This window comes from Lytechinus variegatus, chromosome 13 (genome assembly GCF_018143015.1).
Source record: "Lytechinus variegatus isolate NC3 chromosome 13, Lvar_3.0, whole genome shotgun sequence".
NCBI lineage: Eukaryota > Metazoa > Echinodermata > Echinoidea > Temnopleuroida > Toxopneustidae > Lytechinus > Lytechinus variegatus.
The window spans coordinates 1,467,643-1,491,071 of record NC_054752.1 but is presented as its reverse complement, the minus strand read 5'-3'; the positions used below and the strand labels follow the sequence as shown (position 1 = coordinate 1,491,071).

At 35.3% G+C, this 23,429-nt stretch overlaps 1 protein-coding gene across 2 annotated transcripts in view; it reads left to right on the top strand.

Moving 5' to 3' along the window:
• LOC121426313 overlaps positions 1-22,937 on the top strand; it is a 30,422-nt gene extending 7,485 nt beyond the window's left edge. The window contains exons 2-8 of one of the 2 annotated variants that reach the window (XM_041622567.1): positions 8,693-8,783; positions 12,577-12,698; positions 15,224-15,308; positions 16,469-16,587; positions 19,416-19,542; positions 21,589-21,661; positions 22,375-22,937. In XM_041622567.1, the coding sequence (XP_041478501.1) occupies positions 8,693-8,783; positions 12,577-12,698; positions 15,224-15,308; positions 16,469-16,587; positions 19,416-19,542; positions 21,589-21,660 (616 nt within the window). In that variant the 3' untranslated portion in view covers position 21,661; positions 22,375-22,937. Of the gene's footprint in view, positions 1-8,692; positions 8,784-12,576; positions 12,699-15,223; positions 15,309-16,468; positions 16,588-19,415; positions 19,543-21,588; positions 21,662-22,370 lie in introns of both variants that reach the window. The other variant, XM_041622565.1, reaches the window with a different exon arrangement.
• Positions 22,938-23,429: the final 492 nt, after the last annotated feature.

The window sequence follows — 23,429 nt, the reverse complement described above, 5'->3', positions numbered from 1 at the left end:
ATAAAATATCTTTTAGATGTTCCTAGCAATGAATTTTATACACATTATTGAATTTTTAATGACATGTGTGTTGTTAACCATACATGGACAAAATGTAACGTGAGTAACCATATTATCTGCACCCCAAGTAAAAACCATGTGTTCTTTATTTTTTTAATTATATACAAAGTTTGTCTCCCTAATATACTTCTTTGAAATGGATATAATCAACTTTCATAAAAGCCTTGTATGAGGAGACTTTTCACTTATGTCGACTTTTCATTTTATGCATGTCCAAATCATGTAACGTGAGTAACCGACACATTCCAAAGATTTGCCAGGAGCATAATAGAATTTCCCAAGTTTGTTTTTATACGAAGGATAGTCAGACTGTGTACTTTGTTGTGATAAGAAGATGTTAAGTTCCTATCAATAATAATGGAGTTACAGCTCCAAGTATGAGTCAAGGTGTCTCCAAATGTAACGTAAGTAACCGTGGAATAGCCCATAAGAAATTACTAAAACAATGAAATACATAAGAAATTGATTTTCAAACTGAAGTTTTTTCAATTGTGATTGTTAAGAATGCTACAAAATATTTTTACCAAAAATTAGCAATCTAGATTAGCATTCTAGGAATGTTATTTAGTGAATGAGAGCAAAAAGTATGATTTATGCATAAAATAGTGTAGGACTGTTATTTTGACATTTGGTTTCCTTTAATAGTTTAGTTATTTATAGTTCAAGCTTTGGTATTTAGTTCAGCTTTGTTTAAATTCTCCATGATTCTGTTGTCATCCATTTACATTTGACTTTCAACCTGCTTCTCCTGTCATTCCTTTCCTATTCAGATGTGTTCATTCATTACATTCCCACATCTGATTCTTTTGTTCAACATTCTTATTATGTAATCATCCCAACATCTTATTCATCTCCATCCTCTATCTCTTATTGGTTATTTTTATGAATTGGACTTTTCCACTTTCAGTTGGCTTCTCCATTCTCTTTATTTTCATTAGTTGATTTTGTGTAATTTAATTTTGTATGAGTCTTATTGAGGCAAGGAAGCCCAGCAAATAGCAGTGTACAACCAGACTCCTTCAGTTTAAGTTCTCTTTATTTGCGTCTCAGTTTCACTTATTCCCCTTCAGTTTGATGATTTAGAACTTCATTTATTTTCAACTCCAAACTTTTAATTTTCTTCAACCCTACAACTGGTAGCAGCGGTGTTCGAACCTCATGCCTCGCTTATCTGTTCGCCACAAACTTTCAATCATATTTCGTCAACTTTATCGTCATTATGTTCCTGTTGGAGAAACATTAAGCCCTTCACACTTCTGTTCAGCCGTTACCTCTTGCCTGATTGATGCTAGCCAGCAGCTCGCCTTCAACTTCAACGTCAATGCTGTGGCTTGTCTAGTAGGATGATGCTACATGTAGTACCAGCTGGTCTTCGCCTTTAGCTCTACGTGAGTGGATGAAAGCCTTGCCTGAGTACCAGCTCGGATCTTCATTGCTCTTCTTGAGTGGATGAACGTTCTGCCTGATTACCAGCCAACCTTCGCCTTTTAATCAACGTGAGTAGATGAAAGTTCTGCCTGCGAGTCAGCCTCTCGCCTTTTAACTACAATCATTGCCCGACTACATGGAGTGGATGATGTCGCTGCCTATTTTTTTTCATTCAGTCTCTTCGGCTCAACAGTCTCCCACCTATGCCTCATGATGCCTTCTAGCCTCTCGCCTTGCTTCTCTTCGTCGAGTGGATGATGCTGCCTTTTGGTCTTCATGTTGCTTTGTCCCTCTATCTTCGCTCGATGCATGACACCTTCCGGCCTCTCGCCTGTTACACTGTCGCCTGCGCATCTAGAGTTGATGATGCTCTGCTTTGATCTTCGAAGCCAGTCACCACCGTTTGCTCTTCAGTTACTCCAGCCCACGAGTAGATGATGCTGTTCCCTGGTTTTCATGCATACAGTGAAAACTTTTCGCCCCCTAAGAAAGTCCGATATTCAGCAACTTGAACTTGATGTCTCCATTTTACCACCAAACTACATTTTTCTCTCAAACTCTTAAACTTTAATTGGAACTTTTGGACAATTTATTTCCCTGATGGTGAGAACACTAAACAATTTTGTCACAGATTTTAAATTTGTTAAAAAATTTTGATCAAGACATTTCTGTGATCATTAAATTCCCTTTACTTTAGATTTATGCAATTTTTGTTTATTCAATAATTTTGTATCAGTTTGATCTATGGAATAATCTTGCCAAATGTATTAATAAGTTCTATTCAATCGGTTTCATATAAAAACGATAGATATTTACTACATGTATGATAGCCAAATTCTAAATTCAATTTGATAACATTTTATCAATTTTTAGATAGATTATGTATCCAAACTGGTCTATTTCTTGATATACTGTAAAAGGCATATGATACACAAATTCCAGTATTTTATTTATACTTGAGTGTTTTCTTATACACAAATAAATTCGATTAAAAAAAAGCAATCAATATTCACTTTTTTAGCAAAAACCCATATACATATATTTGATTCTTTAATGGAATGAATCACATGCCTTATTTTGATTTAATGTTAGGCTTATAAATAGAAACATTTTCTTTCAGCAAGATCATTCAAATTCTACAAAAATATATATTTGTTTAGTGAATCAGATAATTTCTTTAGGTAATAATATTGTCTTAAATTGGTGTCTTAAATGTACATGAATTGAAATATATTTATGATTTGTCAATATGGATCAAGTGATTACAATTAATGTGCAATATATCAATTATAATTTTCTCAGCTCAATATTGAATCTGAATGCATTTTAATATTTTGATATTAGAGATGTTTAAATATTTGAATTTTGTCAATTTCTAAATCTGAAAATAATGTGAACTAAGTGCAATATATGAAATTGTAAAACTAAAGGAGATTATGACAAACAAAATTTTTGAAATATTTCATTTGTACACCTTAATGCTCAAAATTATTTCAATTTTTAATCACTATATTTATTGGAGTTTTATTAATGATATTGCACAAAGTCAGACTTAGTTAAATGTTCAATGTAAATCATTTCTCATCATTTTTGTCTCACCTGCGAAGCAAAGTGAGACTATAGGCGCCGCTTTTCCGACGACGGCGGCGGCGTCAACATCAAATCTTAACCTGAGGTTAAGTTTTTGAAATGACGTCATAACTTAGAAAGTATATGGACCTAGTTAATAAAACTTGGCCATAAGGTTAATCAAGTATTACTGAACATCCTAGTAGAGTTTCATGTCACATGACCAAGGTCAAAGGTCATTTAGGGTCAATGAACTTAGACCATGTTGGAGGAATCAACATCGAAATCTTAACCTGAGGTTAAGTTTTTGAAATGTCATCATAACTTAGAAAATATGTGGACCTAGTTCATGAAACTTTGGACATAAGGTTAATCAAGTATCACTGAACATCCTGCATGAGTTTCACGTCACATGATCAAGGTCAAAGGTCATTTAGGGTCAATGAACTTTGGCCGAATTGGGGATATCTGTTGAATTCCCATCATAACTTTGAAAGTTTATGGATCTGATTCATGAAACTTGGACATAATAGTAACCAAGCATCACTGAAAATTTTGTGCAAGTTTCAGGTCTCATGATTAAGGTCAAAGGTCATTTAGGGTCAATGAACTTTGGCCGAATCGGGGGGTATCTGTTGAATTACCATCATAACTTTGAAAGTTTATTGGTCTAGTTCATTAAACTTGGACATTAGAGTAATCAAGTATCACTGAACATCCTGTGCGCATTTCAGGTCACATGACCAAGGTCAAAGGTCAATGAACTTTGGCCGAATTGGGTGTATCTGTTGAATTACCATCATAACTTTGAAAGTTTATGGATCTGATTCATGAAACTTGTACATAGGAGTAATCAAGTATCACTGAACATCCTGTTCGAGTTTCAGGTCACATGATCAAGGTCAAAGGTCATGTAAGGTCAATGAACTTTGGCCATGTTGGGGTTTTTTGTTGAATAACCATCATATCTCTGTAAGTTTATTGGTCTAGTTCATAAAAAGTGGACATAAGAGTAACCATGTGTCACTGAACATCTTGTGCGAGTTAGAGTAGTATTCAAAGTCAGCACTGCTGCTATATTGAACCGTGTGATGCAGGTGAGACGGCCAGAGTCATTCCACTTGTTTACTATTGAAGTTTCATCATATTGTAAGTTTACATATTATGCGAAATAGGTCTATTTTTTATTTGTTTTACTCAGCAATTTTTTTTTCCAACATTCGGTTAAAATTCCGAAATTTTTTATATCCCTATTTTAATGTTTTTTTAAGTAAAGTCAAAGATTGAACTTAATATACTTTGTCATATGATTTCAGAAAATATGGCTTTATATAAATTCAAATGTTTGATTTTTCATAATTTCTGTTAATTATGTTATTTGCGGAACATCATATGTTTAATTTTTGTAAAGTTCAGTAATATTTTATCTTGCACTTTTCAATGTTATTCAATATTCCTTTGAGCTACCATAATTGTTTTTATCTATTTGTCTAGTAGTGCACTCATAAGTTTTTCTCTTTTTTTGTAAAGCCCCAGTCACATATAGAGCCCGGACCATCCCGGATCTGATCCGGGGTGGTCCGGGAAGAGATCCGTGTTGGTCCTTGAACGTCCGGGAGGCCAACACGGCAGTTTTTGACTGTCAAAAACATCCGGCGTCATCCGTGGACTGCCGGATTGGCAAAGACATCCGGGATGGTCCGTGTGGCTGCCGTGTAGGTCCGTGTAGCTGCCGTGTAGGTCCGTGTAGCTGCCGTGTAGGTTCGTGTGGCTGCCTGGAGTATCCTTGGCAGTCCGTGTTCTTTTTTCCCATCAAATCATTACAACGCTATTTACTTTATGAACTTTTCAGTAGTTGTTATACAGTTGACACAAACATGCTTCATTTATTTAGTGCATGTATGAATATTTTTTTCTCTTTTTTTTCTAATATTTACCCCCAACTTTGTCTGTTATTATTATTTCACATTTCATTTTTTTAAAATATGGTATATGTATATGTTATGTACCTACTACTGCCCTTCATCGACAGATATGTGTCATGACCTGGGCCTATCTTAAGTTTTATTATGTTTTCAATTGAATTGGAAAATTTCTTTCCTTTATTGTGATTTCAATAAAGTGATATCAAATCAATGGCGTAACTAGGATTTTCTCCACAGGGGGGGGGGGGGCAAAATCGTCCGCCAAAAAAAAATGACAAGCCAAAGTTTTTCTATTTAATAAAAAACGGTTTTCAATCACAAATAAAGGATTTCGTACCCGAAAAAAGATTGACAAGCAAAAAAAAAAAAGGTTTTCAATCACAAATTGGAAGTTTTGAGTTTTGATATCTTTTTCAAAAACATAAAATAATGTTGCCACAAGGATGAGAAAAAATGAATAAATAGGTATATCAGCTCATTATTATGAGCAGATTTATTTTGCCGTGCTGGTCAATATAGCTGCCGTGTTGATCCTTGAGCTGACGTGTTGGTCCGTGTAGCTGACGTGTTGATCCGTGTAGCTGATGTGTTGGTCCGTGTTGCTGACGTGTAGGTCCGTGTTGCTGACGTGTTGGTCCTTGTCGCTGATGTGTTCGTCCATGTAGCTGACGTGTTGGTCCGTGTAGCTGACGTGTTGGTCCGTGTAGCTGGCGTGTAGGTCCGTGTTGCTGACGTGCTCTGCCGGCATGGTCCGTGTAGATCTGTGTGAAGCTGCCGTGTTGGTGCCGTGTTAACAGTCATCTGGGGCAAAACTACCCCGGACCTCCCCGGATCATGCCGGCATTGCCGTGTTGATCCGTGTCTCTATGTGACTGGGGCTTTAGTCCAGGAGATACATTTTTCCAGTTGGCAAGACATGCATAATTTTAACAAAAACAGTATATATATATTCAAGATTATCAATGTCTTTTTTCTTTTCCAAAATCAAGACAAAAATTTCAATTCTTTTTCATTTTTTTTCTTAATGGATATGGTATTTCATTTCATGGCATGCACGTATAAGATATACACTGAAATTATTTGCATGTTCATTTTCCATTGAAGTTACACATATGATGTCAAAAGGAAAAGTTCAAAATTCTGATGAAATATATTTTTTTTTCTTCACTGAAATTTTTCTATCCTCTCCTAGTCTTCACATTTATTGTAAATATGGAATTATGTCATGGTTACGTTAGTTATTTTTAAATACTTTTATGTAAATAATGTTAGATGTTCAACTTGTCAAATTCTGGTTTTGCAGTTTATTTTAGTTCTTTACTTTTTAAAAATTGAGGACAATTTTTGAAAGAAGGATGTTTATGTAGGACTGTTATTTTGACAATTGGTTTCCTTTAATAGTTTAGTTATTTATAGTTCAAGCTTTGGTATTTAGTTCAGCTTTGTTTAAATTCTCCATGATTCTGTTGTCATCCATTTACATTTGACTTTCAACCTGCTTCTCCTGTCATTCCTTTCCTATTCAGATGTGTTCATTCATTACATTCTCACATCTGATTCTTTTGTTCAACATTCTTATCAGGTAATCATCCCAACATCTTATTCTTCTCAATCCTATATCTCTTATTGGTTATTTTTATGAATTGGACTTTTCCACTTTCAGTTGGCTTCTCCATTCTCTTTATTCTCATTGGTTGATTTTGTGTAATTTAAATATATATGCTAATTTTGTATAAGTCTTATTGAGGCAAGGAAGCCCAGCAAATAGCAGTGTACAACCAGACTCCTTCGGTTTAAGTTCTCTTTATTTACGTCTCAGTTTCACTTATTCCCCTTCAGTTTGATGATTCATTTATTTTGTTCTCCAAACTTATTATTTTCTTCAACCCTACATAATTAGCATAAAATTCTCATTTTGGAAAATTTTACCATACAGCCTTGTAGATTACATCGCACACTCCCAATATGCAAATTTTTGCGGCGCTCACGCGATCGGCAGCCGAAATCTAAGAGGAGGGGGTGGTTGAATCAACCCCCCCCCCCGCCACAGAACTGCCAAAAGTTTATGTGCAAGACACTTACCACACATAACTTCGCAACCGTTAGTCACTTTCTTTCTACCTAAATTTGATTTGTAGATGTACTTAGGAGACTTGCATGTCATTATGCAGTCAGTGGTCCCATGGTAAGGTCAAAGGTCATTTTCAGGTCAACGTGAAAGTTTACAGTTTACATGTACGTGCTGCAAGCTCTCTTACATGTATGACATATAACTCTGCAACCGTAATTCAGTTTCCACCCAAACTTTGGTTGTAGATATACTTTCATGTAGGAGACCTGCATATCATGTCGCAGTCAGAGGTCACATGGTAAGGTCATTTCAATTGAGGTAAGTGTTATTCAATTCTACAACCACAAGTCACTTTTAAACCAAACTTGGGTTGTAGCTGTACTCACGAGAACTGGTAATATGTTATTGTGTTCAGAGGTCACATGGTGAGGTCAGGTCATTTTGATGTCAACATTATAGTTAACATGCAAAACTCTTTCTGTGTGACAAATGTTATTCCTTCCCAGTTATTTTACAATGAACTTTATACATTTCTGATGCCTGCCCTCGCAAATCACAACATATTCATGGTTACTTTCACAAGTGGGCGAGACACAACATCGATTATGCCCCCGGGGGGGGGGGGGCCACTTCCATTCACTAGTGGATATGCGTGACCAAGGGGTCTCGAAAAGCACCCTAAACACGTAATTTCCATATTCTGAAAACGAACCCCTTAACAAGTATTGGAGTGAGAAACCCTACCCTTAACAAGTATTGGAAACAAAAACGATACTCTTGGCAAATATTCCCTGAAATGAACCCCTAAACAAGTACAGGAATGTTTTATTGTTACGGTTCCTTCGGTCGTCGGCTTTACCTTATTTGGTTTAGTACGACCCCACTTCTACACCTCGCGCAAATCGGACTCTAAACACGAAGTGTTGGGGCAAATGACATCCTTTATAAAAAATTTTAATTTTGTTTTATCATCCCCGCAAATTAGACCCTAAACACGTAATTTTCCTAGCGAAATAGATACCCTTTTTTCATTATTTTTGTGTTTTTGGCACCCTTATCACGTTACGTACGTAACGTGCTCTGTCGTGAAAAAGACTTTTTACGTGTTTTTTTGGTCGCGCATGGTATCCACTCGTCAATGTAAGTGGCCCCTCCGGGATTATGCCTTGTTTATCAGAAAGCAACACAGATTATATTCTGAAATTTAGAGCCCATTCCATGCATGAAGTGGTTATATGTTGTTGGATACCTGATGAAAATATAATTTTCCTGTAAAATTGAAAAATTCATTTCATAAAACGCATCTGTCTTTTATATTGTCTTTGTTATATTTAACTCAAAAGGCATTAATTGAACTGAATGGTTTGCACTATTGGTGAAGATATAAAAACTTAGGCTTTGTATATGTATGCCAAAAGGTACAAAATCCCCTGGCCAAAAGGGAAAAGTTTTTATTTTTTTTATTTATTTCTAGAGTATATGTCTGCCCTAAATGCTAAAAAGATTATAATGACAGATATGAAATTAAGTACTTTATTTGATAAATTTTGTAACTTTGCATTTGATAGAATCTTTTCTGTCTGGTGCCCATTTTTAGTCAATGCAATTATCAATGAAATCCTTTATTCTTTCCTTCCAGATTCCCATACAAGGATGTACAAAGTGAAGATTACAAGTATGCATACAACCCATGCTTTCCATTTTCTGACGAATTTTGCCAGGACACAGCAGTGAGTATTATAACCAAGTAAACCAAATAACATATAACATCACCAAACAGACATGTATCCAACTATAATATGGTGTTGAGAGAAAGGGCAAGGCTAAAGATAACATGTATCATGGAAAGAGAAAAGAATATGAATGTTTATCTCTCAAGATTCAAGATTCTATGTTTAGTAAAGAAATTCTGCCTCTCTTGAAAAAATAGTGAAGAATTCAACATATTAAGATGAGCCATAGGAAATAAAGAATTGTTGTGTGATGATGATGACAGTGATGATGGTGATGATGATGGTAATGATGATGATGATATGACGATGATGATGCTGCTGACGATGATGATGATGGAGATGATGATGTTGATGATGGTGATGATGATGATGGTGATGATGATGATGATGATGATGATGGCGATGATGGTGATGATGATGATGATGATGGTGATGATGATGGTGATGATGATGATGGTGATGATGATGATGGTGATGATGATGGTGATGATGATGGTGATGATGTTGATGATGGTGATGATGATGGTGATGATGATGATGATGGTGATGATGATGATGATGATGATGATGATGGTGATGATGATGATGATGATGATGGTGGTGATGATGATGGTGATGATGGTGATGATGGTGATGATGGTGATGATGATGATGATGATGGTGATGATGATGATGGTGATGATGATGATGATGATGATGGTGATGATGATGATGATGATGATGATGGTGATGATGATGATGATGATGATGGTGATGATGATGGTGATGATGATGATGGTGATGATGATGATGATGGTGATGATGATGGTGATGATGATGATGATGGTGATGATGATGATGATGATGATGATGATGGTGATGATGATGATGGTGATGATGATGATGGTGGTGATGATGGTGATGATGATGATGGTGATGATGATGGTGATGATGATGATGATGATGATGATGATGGTGATGATGATGATGATGATGATGGTGATGATGATGGTGATGATGATGATGGTGATGATGATGATGATGATGATGATGGTGGTGATGATGGTGATGATGATGATGATGGTGGTGATGATGGTGATGATGATGATGGTGATGGTGATGATGATGATTCAATTCAAAATAGTTTATTCACATAAAAACTTCCATCGCAGCACATAGCCTAATACAAAAAGATTTTACAATATGAAAGATTGAAATCAGAAGGAATTAGCAGAGTGTGGAATATAACAACAAAAACATAATACAATAAAGAAACAAATATGGTACAAAACATGAAAAAAAGAAGAACTTATCACAAGACAAATTGTGTTCAATATGACGTTAACGTCAATTACAAGAATCACAGAACTAAAACAAAAAATACAAAGTCAGAAAATCAATGTGAGAAAAGAGATGAGAAATACAAATTATGCAAAAAAGTATCAGATCATGTACAGTTAAGGATTAAATTAAATATATGAATACACATGATGATTATGATGGTGACGATGAGGATGAACAGTGGTGGTGGTGATGATTGGGATTATGATGGTGATGATGATGATGGTGACTAGCTGATGATTATTATGATGATAATACCAGAGGTGGTTGTGCTGCTGATAATGATGGCCATTAGGGAAGGAGGGGACAGAGACTTTTGAATTGATCTTAAAATTTCAAAGAATTATACATTCTGAATTTTTTTTACTCATGAGTACCCCCCCCCCTTTTTTCAAATTCTGTACAGTACTAGCCTCAGGAAGAGGGGCATCTCTTCCCTGGACCCCCCCCCCTCCTATGGGGGAAAAAAGGAAGAAGTATATACAAAGGTATATATACAAGGGTTTACAGTAATTGATATCTTTGTACTGTTGATGGTTTTTATATGATTAGTATATTGTACAATTCCACACATCCCATAAAGTTGTGACTTGTGATTCATGTTGAAACCAATAACCAGGATATTGTGCTTACATTAGTCTTTGGATGGATAAAGTTCATATTGTTGTCAAATTTTATTGATCATGCTGTGTGTATTCATAAAGACCTATATATGTCTGACAAGTGCAAGTCATTGCCTTTTTCTATGGGGTTTTATACACTGTTGATATAGTATGGTACCATCTATGTGGTACTATATTATACCAGTCCAAAGTATCGTTAGCACTGAGCATGGTAAATTGGCAATCCTATCATAGGTTGACTTGCAATCAGCTTTATACAATTTCAAAGGCACTGAAGGGATGAAATGGAAAGTAATAATTTCTTTTCATGCTGAACGAGAGTTTGAATTGATGATAATGACAAATCTTTTTTTTCTTTGAATTTTTCTATCCATATTGTAACATTGATAGCATCGTTCATTTGTAGCTTTCATGAAGTTTCACTGGTACAACGATAATATACATGTACAAGTAATCAATGTTCATGAGTGCAATGGACAGAATACTTCATGAGGTGAAAGATGAAATAATCTATTCAACCAGGCGTAGCTGAATTAAATGCATCATTTATTTTTAATATCTTTCACTGAATAAAGTATTCTGTCCATCAAAAGAATATATCAAAAGAATAAATGTCACCTAAAAGTAGATCTTTGTCATTTGGCAATTATAAATTTGAATGCAAAAGTACATTCAGTACAAATGCATTCTGTTGATTGTCATAACGGATACACACACTGTAAACATGAGTGTTTTTACATGGATCTTCCAGTGGTTTGGCTTGCGCGTGCAATGAACAAAATTATATAGACCGAAATTGCATGGATGATGTCATTGTAAAATGGGCTGAATGTTCGAAATCAAACAACAAATGAAATGATAAAGATCTATTTAGGTGTCATATAAGTAGGAGAATACTAATTATGACAATTGTTGAATTTATATAATAAGTATGAATGTGAAATGTTGCAAATTTGTGTGGAAATGTTAGGACAGAAAATTTTAACTTGATAAAGTACTTCTCCCAAAGTCCTGAAGAGAAAACATATAGGCCTAAAGGGGAATATGAGTGAGGAAAGGGGGCTGTAAGAAAAGGCAAATATAATTTACAGGGCCTATCCAGAATCCTGGCCATGATCTTGGAAGTCAATTTGATTGCCCCTCTTAGTCAGTGGCCTTGGAGATTTATTGTGCCCTATTCAATTTTCCCCATTTGTACTGTCATTAGGAATGTGGCAAAAAAGTCAGTTTACTCAATAAAAACTATCAAACTTTGACTCCTTAATTGGATTGCACAATATCCGGTCCAGCGACAATTGCTCCAGGCTTAATTTCGTCGAAGATGTAAGGTTAGAGATGCAATAGGGTTTTATCTTTGCCACTCTCCACCCGGGTGTTAAATGGGTACCCGGTAGGATGTGAAAGCCTATATATGCCTAGCAATTGAGTCTTGGAACTCTTGTTGGAATGCTCCCCTGGGAGTGGAGAAGGTGCATACATTGTATGCGGGCATGCAAGGATCTGATGACCGGGGTAATAATATGTCTGTAAAGCGCTTAGAGACGTCGTTCGATGTATTAAGCGCTATATAAATGCGGAATATTATTATCTTTAATGGTTTGGTTTAGGGAAGGTTGTAGTGTTAAATCGAGGTTGTTGGCGATTCCAATAGTGTGTATGCAGTGGAGCGATTGTCGCACGAGCAAATACATGTAACATGGAACTCCTCTATTGTGCATAGTATGCAACTACATGTATTCATTAACAACATGTCACATGATGAAAATATTGAGCAATTCATGTTTTATGTACTAGTGCATAAAGGGTGTTTTGTGTTCCAATCATTTCCTTTCTGTTTCTCTCAATAGGCATGCCAGGTATCACAAGATGAGAAGTACATTTACCCAATTGGTGACCCATCTAGTGTGTCGTACACAGTAGATCCCGATAATTCAGATATTGTCATCACATACGCTCCAGTGAGTGAGAGGTAAGACAATTCATAGCTTTGTCTTTCTGTCTGTTTCATGAAACCTGTTACAATAACAAAATTGCAGTAACAGTTAAAAGCTACTGAAATCATCCAATCTGATTGGTTGATAGTAAATTGTTGTTTAAAGAAATAGTACATTTTGTTATCATAGAAAGTCTTTATGAAACACAAACCATCATCTACTGCACCTTGGATTGCATACATTAAAGCTAAATGATAGTAGTTGCAGTAAACACTAATTTTGTGAGAAAGTCTGTAAAACCAAGGTTAAGTATGACTATATCATCGTGGATCTAGATCTGGTACAGTTACATAATATAAACTTTGTGAAATCATAAAATCTAAGCTGAAATACGATCACACTGAAGATCGCCAACACAGATAGGCACACGTGGAACAGTGTATTATTGCTGGAATAAAGACCCGACGGAAGTGCCTGACTCCGCGTTTATTTTGCTTTTTACTCAGCACTTACACAATTTCTTCCAGAATCCTTTGGCACATACTTTTTATTCATACAAACAAACACTTGGGTGGTCATTATATTAAGATTCTGTCAAAAGTCATTTTGAGATCATTACCAGAACTGGAATTTTAATACCTTTAATATGTAAAGAGATACAATAACATGTAGATTACATGGGCGATTCCATTATTAGGTCATATTTAAATGATATGTAGTTACATGTGGATATTAATAGCTATATCAAAGGCATTATAATGTGCTAAATAGCCATTTGGTAGAGCTGATGAGATAAATTCCATTTAAAGGCCAGAACCTTTTGATATACAGAACTGTGCCTCCCAAAATATATATAACTGAGATCTATCAATGCTGTATCATAACTTAATCACAAATACAATAGACAAAGTATTGATCTCTCATTCTAAAGCTTATACTCTTTCATCTGACATAACTTTAGACAATTATTCTTTCATGCATTAGTGAGTCAGACCGCAGGTCCCTATGCTAATGAGCAAAAAGGCCAGATTCATCCAAATCATCTCGTGGCTGAATCCTCTCCCTTGCAAAATCTCGTGATTCGTGAGATTTTCTTTCTCTAAGAATTTACCTGTTTTAACCTCAAGTTAAATGAAATATTATTGCACCATCGGAAAGAGTAAAAGTTACTCTTTCATATTGGTCATTTATTTTGTATACAATATTTTGTTAAATAAGTAAATTTCTGGCCTGAAAATGTGCCTCAAAACTGAATTTTCTTCCTCTGTTTTCTTTTGCAAATTGTGCAAAACTTAATTTATTTTGAGCCTCAATGATATCTATATCACCATAAAGCTGAACTTCTGTACTCTCTCACAATGCCACTCTTGATATGCGGCACCTTTTAATCGGGTCAAGATCACACTTTTCCCACCAAGGTACAAGACGAGATTTCTGAAATGTTGTACTTGCATGAAATCCAGAGTCCTGATTGGCTGGATAAGGTTCACAGAACAACAGACGCGGGGTATTTGAGGAGATTACCACATGGGAAGTGTGGCCTTCCCACGAACCCAGGCACTGGAACCGTTGGAATTTGCCACTGGGTGGTCTCGTTGACCAATCAGAGTGCAGTATTCTTGTTTTCAAACTGCTTTATGTACTTGGCAAATGAAAAGTGTGATCTTGACCCGATTAAACCAATTCTTATTTTGAAACCTATATCATTTCAAAGCATACATATTCAGCTTTATCATGATATAAAAATAATTTAGGCTCAAACATAAATAAAATATGAAAAAAGTAGCTTTTTTCAGGTGAAAATATTTATTTTGTAGCATATTTTAGATCAAAAATTTAACCTATATTAATTACAAAATCTTTGAATAAATCTAAACACATGACCTAAAAGAATGATTCTTCTTCTTTACAATGGTACTAAATTCATGAAATTCGATGCACAATTAGAGCAGCAATGACCGAATGAAAAGAGGTGTTTTGGTTCGCATCAAGCTCATTAAATATGCAAAACATCTCAAGTCATGAATATCACTTGGATGAAAGAAGCCACTTTCTTGGGACCTGCAGTCTGACTGGAGTGGGTGTATAGAGTCTGAAGAAATGCTAGCAAAACTTCATATGGTGGAGAGTCAAGTATCTGAACGTCAAAAAAAAAATCACTTCACAAAAGTTCATGCTCCAATACAATACCTTAGTCAAAGAAAATGATCAAGGAATAACAAAGTTCTGTGTCTTATTGATTTTCTTTGATTTTAGTTTCACAGGATAGGTGTCTGATTTACTCAACACTGCAATGTTAATGATCAGCCAGACATATTGTTAACCATACAAAAGTTACATTAGGCTATCCATAAAAAAACATTTCTTCCATGAAATTATGGAAATATAGGCATTATTTTAAGAAACAAAACTTATCAAAATCTATTTCATGCATTTATTTGTCTTTACATAATTACGATAACAAACTTGATTTAATATCAAAGTCGTACCCCCAAATAATTGTTCTCTGTGTCAACTTAACTTTGAATTACTCTTTGTTTTGTTTTTCCCTTTAATGCAGGTCAGCTGTTGTTAATTTTCATTGTGATGCAACTGCACTGACGCAAGCAACATACACTCCCCTTGGTGAACAAGGTTCTGATTTTGTAAGTATATCCTTCTACAGGGATGAATTAACTGATTGGAAGTAGATAAATATCATACTTTAGGGGCCCATGCATGAAAGTAAATATTATAGTAACTTTGCCATTTAATGATAATTTTCATGGTAATAATGCTAATTAGCCAATCAGAATCAAGGATTTCAGGCAAGTTACCATTGGATGTCAAAGTTACTATAAAAGTGAGTTTTATGCAACTGGGCCCTGATGTCTTCAATCATTTATTATGACTGTTATTGAGCTGTTTAGATGAAACAAAAACCTTATCCATCTAAAGATGATTCCAAACTTGGTCATTAAATGCTGTGCAAGAGAGGAGAAATATAAGAAAACAGAAAGGTAACAGTTTGAAAGAAATAGGACAAGCAAAAAAGAAAATGACTACTAAATTTCAGACTGTCAGTAGGGTATGATATGTGGTGAGGACAACTTTCCCATAGGCAGTGTGCAATTACCAGTGATCTGTGTGTTGTTTTGTTCTAAGTAACTACTGTATTCCCCTGGGGCGATAATAGAAATATTACCTACCATACATGTAGCATATTGTTTGATGGCTACATGAAAGAAAAATAGATACAGCAAAGATTCAAATACACTGTAGCTTTCTGCTCTTATCATTTACCAGATTTCCTGTTATGTCGTATGTGGTGCTTATTTCATTTTCAAGATGCAGTGCATGATTTAATTACCCTTGGATTGCGATTACAGACCTAGGAAGTATGTCGTGAAAAATTATGAGCTACTGAAATCCTAGCATCTTACTGGCTGAGAGCAAATTAGTAATTATCACTGACAAAAAGCATTTTGTGAAACTTTTCCCTGTTCTGCCTCTTCACACATTCCCCTCCTTACTAATAATTATCTTTCTCCATTCTTTTTCTTCAGGGGAAAAATATAGGGGCTGGGGGTGATGTAGCCCTAACCCCCCCCCCCTCCCCGAAATACTCAAAAGAGCCCTGGAAACTAGAAAAAAAGTTGTCCTGGAAACCCCATTCCTCTCAATGTCAAAGCTTAGGAATGTTGCAGATTTAGACAGTAAGCTGTGAAAGGAAGCCCCATAGAAATTAAAAGATTTTCCTGCTTATTATTCTATCATACTATTTTTCCTGCCTATTCTTCTTTCATATTGTTCTATTTTGTTGCAGAAATTTACAATAGGTACCTGCCTTGCGTGTCTAACTGATATACCAAACTGTCATTCTATTTCTCCAACTTCTCCACCAGGAGGGGGAGACTCGTTTATTGGAGGAGCTTTATGTATTACGTGAGTATTGCAGAGGTACACACTTTTCATTTATAGGTAAATTGGCAACCATTCATTGGCATACTTTGGAAAATTTACATACAGAGCAGTTTCATACAGGGTACCATGACATTTGCTCGGGCAACAACTGCTCTGAACCTCCTTAACTGAATAAACCCTAACTTTATCTTTATATTATTCTGAACCAAAAACTCTATTGCAATCCTAACTCGAACCCTATGACCTCTGAGATATTAAGACTGGAGCAATTGTCATAGGAGCAAATGACATGTCACCCTTGTAAAGACTTACAACTATTGTAACATTACCAGGGGTGGTATTCTGAAAATTGTCTTAACTTTTCTTGTAACTTTTCTTGTAACTTAGCAAGATAACAGCTTGCTAAAAATGTCTTAAATCAGTATTCTGAAAATTGTCTTATCTCTGTATTAAGAACATCCCCTATTTTATCTCTGACATGCCTAATATTTATCATCAACCAATCAAACTGTTTATATGTTTTGATCAACCAATATAAGCGTCCCTTCTAAAAAAAATAATTAAGCGAATTGTTGACATGCAGCGTAATTTCCTTTGTGCCACCGACGCTTATGCTTGTACACTACTGCGCTAGAATACAAAAAATTTTCAGTCATATTTTTTCTGAAAAGATTAATCATCTGCAATGCCAATTTTAAATTTCTGAAAAAATCTGCCAATCTGTCGTAATAACATCTTTGAATGTCTCTTTTTGTAAAACATGATGCTCTTGTGGGATGCAGCAGGAAATTATTATTGTTGACCGAGAAATATCGCATTCAACTTTAAGTTACAATAGCCCCCTACCTCTTGTAAATTTTCTTGTGTTTTTGCAATGAAGTTAAGAGAACGCAAAGATAAGAGAATTTTCAGAATACCTTTTATTGAAATATTATCTTGCGCACATAGATATTTAGGCACCGGTTTTAACTTATGCTTGACACCATACGCACTCAGTGAAAGTTACAAGAAAAGATACAAGAATTTTCAGAATACAGATTTTATTGTAACTCCAAAGATACAAGAATATTTCTCTTAAGACAATTTTCAGAATGCGGCCCCAGTATTGTAACTTTATGGTATGAATTGTGATAAGCTGTTAAGCCCTGTTCCCATTATACAATAATTGCAAATTTACTGTAGTTGAAAGTCTTTATGTAGTAACAGACCCATGGATGGCTGGAGGAGATCTTATGTCAGGTAATTCTTGCTTGAAGAGTATGTCCAGATTTGTGGAAGAGCTGTAAAACAAATCAGTACAGTCTCTTGCTTTTACCTATCAAGTAATCAGAGGGCTGTATGTATGAATCCTATCATGGCCTAGTGTCCTTTGACAAGGCGTCAATCCACACTTTGCCACTCTCTACCAAGGTGTTAACCCTTTGAACCCGGAATTATTAGGGGCGGCTGTGACCTATACCCTGAATTATTTGCACATATATGACTTATTGACCACATTCACACAATCCCCGATGATTCGAGACCCAACGGCATCTTCCCCCGCTACTACCCGGACCGAGCCGGCTGAAGTTGTTTAGCTTCTCGTAGACCTAGTCTACAAACAGAAATATCAAATTTAGTGTGTTTTGGGCTTAAAATCACTGTTTTCACCAAAGTCAGATATACCATATTGCTTTTCCATAGTAAGCACGTGACTTGCCGCGTATTACACCGTGTGTTACCGCACATACGACACAAGCAACCACAAAAAAGTAGCATATTTTGGCCATTTTTGAAGCTAAATCCTTCAAAAATCATTGCGGACATTGACAGAAATTATTGACTAAATATTCCTACATGTACTAGAAAGATGACGTCATTTTAGAAGATCACCTGACATTTAGAATCCATGTTTTTGAAGTCACATGGGTGTAGGCCGATCGGGTATTTGAGCGTTTACTGGCAGGACGGTATTCCGGCCTATCGGGTTCAAAGGGTTAAATGGCTACTGGGTAGGATGTGAAAGCCCATGCCTGGTAATTGAATCTTTAAACTCTTGTACACCCCCCCCCCCTCCAGGCAAATCACACAGTAAACCGCAAGTGTCCTGTGTTATCTCTACCCCCATTTAAACCGTCATTCAAAACTTAAATTAAAAAACCATGTACATGTATTTAGAGTAGAGATGTTATGCATTCAGCCAGCTTATAGGACAGATGTTAAGAATTTAATGTGGGACAATCAGAACAGATATAATTGTTTTTTACAGCCCAGTCTTACAAAATAGTTATGATTGATCCAATCAACCTCAAGTATATGGAAATCCATCAATCAATTTTTTCTTCAGGAAATTTGTGCAATGTCCTTGGAAAACAAATAATAATATAGGTATATTTACCCAGGGAAGCCACTTCAGTTCTGAAAACTGTTCTACCAGCGTGCCCTGCTATAATTATTTCCCAAGCTTTAGCTGGGCTGCCTAGGCTCTCAAGCGTTCAAGGAATTTCCTCCTACTGGGTACCCATTCACCTCACCTGGGTTGAGTGCAGCACAATGTGGATAAATTTCTTGCTGAAGGAAATTACGCCATGGCTGGGATTCGAACCCATGACCCTCTGTTTTAAAGTCAGAAGACTAAGCCATTGGGCCACAATGCTCCACAAATAGGAGCATACTGAATTGTCAAGAAAATAGTGAATCCATGAATATATGTCATATCTAGAAAATATTTTTACAAAATTCACATTTTAGATGTTGACATTATTGGCTTTCCATAGTTGTGTTTGATTGGATCAATCGTAACTCTTTGTAAGACGGGAGCAAGGTATATATTGTTGTATTACATTCCCATATTTTTCTCCCCTGTGCAGGTTTACAGTACTAGTGGTTGTGTACGTTGTCGGGGGAATCCTCTTTCAAAAATTCCATCGAGGTGCAACGGGAAAAGAATTGATTCCAAACTATGCTTTCTGGACAGACTTCCCAATTTTAGTAAAGGTATGTGAATAGCATATATTTCAGTGGCAGGATAATTTGGGCTGTGTAACCACAAACTTTAGGAATTGATAGGACTTTCTGGTGGTGATTGATTGCATGCATTTACAACAATGTTCAATTAATCATGAAAACCTATAAACATTTGGTAGCTAGGATATGTTTGGTACTTGGTAGTTTTTCCTAAAAAAATACTCTTGTTGGAATTTAAACTATAGGTTGTTTTGTTGAGTGCAACGTTAGGGGGATATGTGTGCCGTAGGACAGACTCAGTAATTGAGTCCTATCTTGTACATGTAGTTTGAGTAACTAATCTTGCCGCAGAATTGTTGATAGTCTGTACCTTTGTTCTTTGTGGTTGTTGTAAACCAAAAATTGGGCTATTACAGAAATCCATGTGACAGGACAAAATGCAAGGGTTAATTTTTCATTTGTAGCTTTATCCAAGTAATTTGGAATCTTATTTAATATTAAGCATGTGATGCACTGCGACATTTTTGTGAAATATAATTTCTCAATAAACTCATTTAAGAGTCAAAGGTTGCTCCTAATTTTCTACAGGATTGGCAATTAAAGGTCAAGTCCACCTCAGAAAAATGTTGATTTGAATCAATATAGAAAAATCAGACAAGCACAATGCTGAAAATTTCATCAAAATTGGATGTAAAATAAAGTTATGACATTTCAAAGTTTCTCTTATTTTTAATAAAATAGTTATATGAACGAGCCAGTTACATCCAAATGAGAGAGTCGATGATGTCACTCACTCACTATTTCTTTTGTTATTTTATTGTTTGAATTACAAATTTCAATTTTTTATGAATTTGACGATTAGGACCTCCTTGCCTGAAGCACAAAATGTTAAAATAATGGAATTCCACGTGTTCAGGGAGGAATGAAACTTCATTTTACATGACAATGATGAAAAAATTAAATATTTCATATTTTATATAATGAAATACAAAAGAAATAGTGAGTGATGTCATCAATTCCTCATTTGGATACCAACCGAGATGTGCATATAACTATTTTGTGAAATGAAGCGAAACTTTAAAATGCCATAACTTTCTTATTTTACATCCGATTTTGATGAAATTTTCAGTGTTATGCTTGTTGATTTTTTCTCTATTGATTCAAATCAAGTTTTTGTTGGGGTGGACTTGTCCTTTAAGAATGGACTCTGCATTTGGGTTGTTTCTCAAAAACGTGATATGATATGAATAAACTGTGTTATACTATTTACTATTGTTCAGTTTAAGATGTACGTTCCACGTATGTTCTTAGCTGGTTTAGGTTCAGTGTTGACTTGAGCTCAATGTCCAGCTTACCATGTGTATTGAGAGGGATAATAGACAAAGAGAGACAGGATAGTATTAAATGGGATACACACATTTTTGAGATTTCTTGTTTTAGCTTACCAGCCTACCAGGGCCCAGTATGTAACACAAAGCTTAGCAATGATTGTAGAACATTTTCTACTATTGATTGCATTGACTACAATGTACAATCAATCGTGAAAATCAAGCACACAATCAATCGCTAACCTTTGTGTTACGGGACCCAGATTGCTATATTATATTGAATCATATAGGGATGTCGGGCTTATATTTCCAAGTTTTTTAAAATGACATAACTGCACATCATGGAAGAGAGAAAAAAATGTTCTATTGAATATATACACAGGAATTTTCTGGCAGTATATTTTCATAACATTTCATTTTCATTCACATCATAGAATTGTGTTGGGAGTGAAAATATGGCAGTTAGGTATGATTCCTGAAAATAAGACCTCCACAAATGGTTCGCATATAATCGGAGATTAGGAGATTAAAGCAAAGAGAAAGAGAGACTTTTTAAGCTTGTCAGCTAAATTTACTAGAGTATATTAAATCCTTTGGGATTTTAGGGGCTATTTATTGTTTTGTTTTTTTTACTTGTGGTGCATTTCAGGGGCGTGTTAACCCAGAGCCTATGTGTAATTTTTCCTAAATTAGAGCTCTTTTTATGTAATTTTGAACCAGGTCTTTCCTTTTATTGTGTAATTTACAGGATGGTTTCATGTTTCTCATTGGACTCTGTAGAGGAGGAAGCAGTGGATCAGATTATGAAAGTATTAAATAAAGTAAGTTGATAGGATTATTGAAATGGAAAGATGAGATAGGATGAAAAGAGAAAATTAGAAGTAGTCTTATACTCAAACCTCGCTACTCAAGCTATATTCATCTCATCTCATCTGGTTTACAGTCCTTTTCAGGACTTCACTCACTTTCAAGAAAAGAATACTTCTAATTTTCTTATTCATCTTATCTTGTCTTTCCATTTCAATCTTTCTACCTGTATTTCCTTCCCTTCTTCAAACCTTCTCAACGTAATAAACTCCACCATGCAAACCTACACAGATCATTTAATATTGTATTCATTTAGTGGTGGAGTTGGTTCTTTGCATGTTTGCTTTCTGAGCTGGAATGATAACTATTGAATTAAAAACAGATAATGTTTGTTTTGTAGTAGAAGTAGTTGTAGTAGTAGTAGGAGGAGGAGGAGGAGTAGTAGTAGTAGTAGTAGTAGTAGTAGTAGTAGTAGTAGTAGAAGTAGTAGTAGTAGTAGTAGGAGTAGTAGTAGTAGTAGTAGAAGTAGTAGTAGTAGTAGTAGTAGTAGTAGTAGTAGTAGTAGTAGTAGTAGTAGTAGTAGTAGTAGTAGTAGTAGTAGTAGTAGTATAAGTAGTAGTAGTAGTAGTAGTAGTAATACATGTAGTAGTACTACTTCTACTACTATTTCCCTCTTGATTTTGTAATTATGATTGATATTTCTGTACATTGATCTCTTCCTAGACAGACTTCACTTACATGAATGATATCAACAGTGCTTCTCTAATCATCACAGTACTTCTGTAATAACTACTTATAATCATACCATTAACATGGCAACAGCTCTCCAGGACTTGGCTCCACAACAATACCTCTTCCATAAAGCAGAAAGAGACAAATTCTTGGACCTGGTTCTACAAATCATCATGTGCCTAACATCTTTAACAAATCCTGTATGTGACCTTAAAAGTGTAGTGAAACCAGCCCGTAGTTGCTGTCTTCCAATTGGTGTAACTTGGTAACTGACTTCATACACCCCACCTAAATCTAAGTGACCAAAGTAATCAAGGTTTGTAAGACAAGCGAAAGATAAGGGTCAGTAATAAACTGGTACGTCTCTATAAATTTTACCCAAGATAAGAACTCGGTCATATGCTTCTGCGACAACTGCTCCTGTCTTATTTTTTTCAGAGGGCATAGGATTAGGATTAGAGATAGGATTGTAATGGAGTTTTTGTTTCGAATAAAGATTAGAGTATTGGAGGTTAGGTTTTATGTTTGACTTCATGTGTAGATTTTCCATCGGAGCAACTGTCGCAGGAGCAAATGTCGTGGAACCATGAATTCTACCCTTTCTAATCAAGAAGATCTTATCACATGAAATGAGATTAAATCAATGTGAAGGTCACATTTATCAGAGTGCAATGAAATATTGACAAGTATAAAACATCTATGAATACAGACTATGCAAATTCCTGATTTTGAAGGAAGAAATTGTACCATGCAAAACATGAAAATGTTATTCCACTTCATTTCCCTTGTGCCTGTCTAGTGATTTTGAAGAAAAAGAAACTTCAAAAATATAAAGTTTTATTTCATATCATTGTTTCAATTTCTATCTTTATAAAAGAAAGTTATTTTTGTCTTACTCATATGTATATAATTTAGAGATGAATATATATGTATATCATGAACAGTATATTTTATTCATATCTATATATTGATTATGTTCGAATGAAATTTTGCTGAATATGCGGCCATTTTGCAGTTGTCTGCTTCATACATGTACATTATGGTGATGGC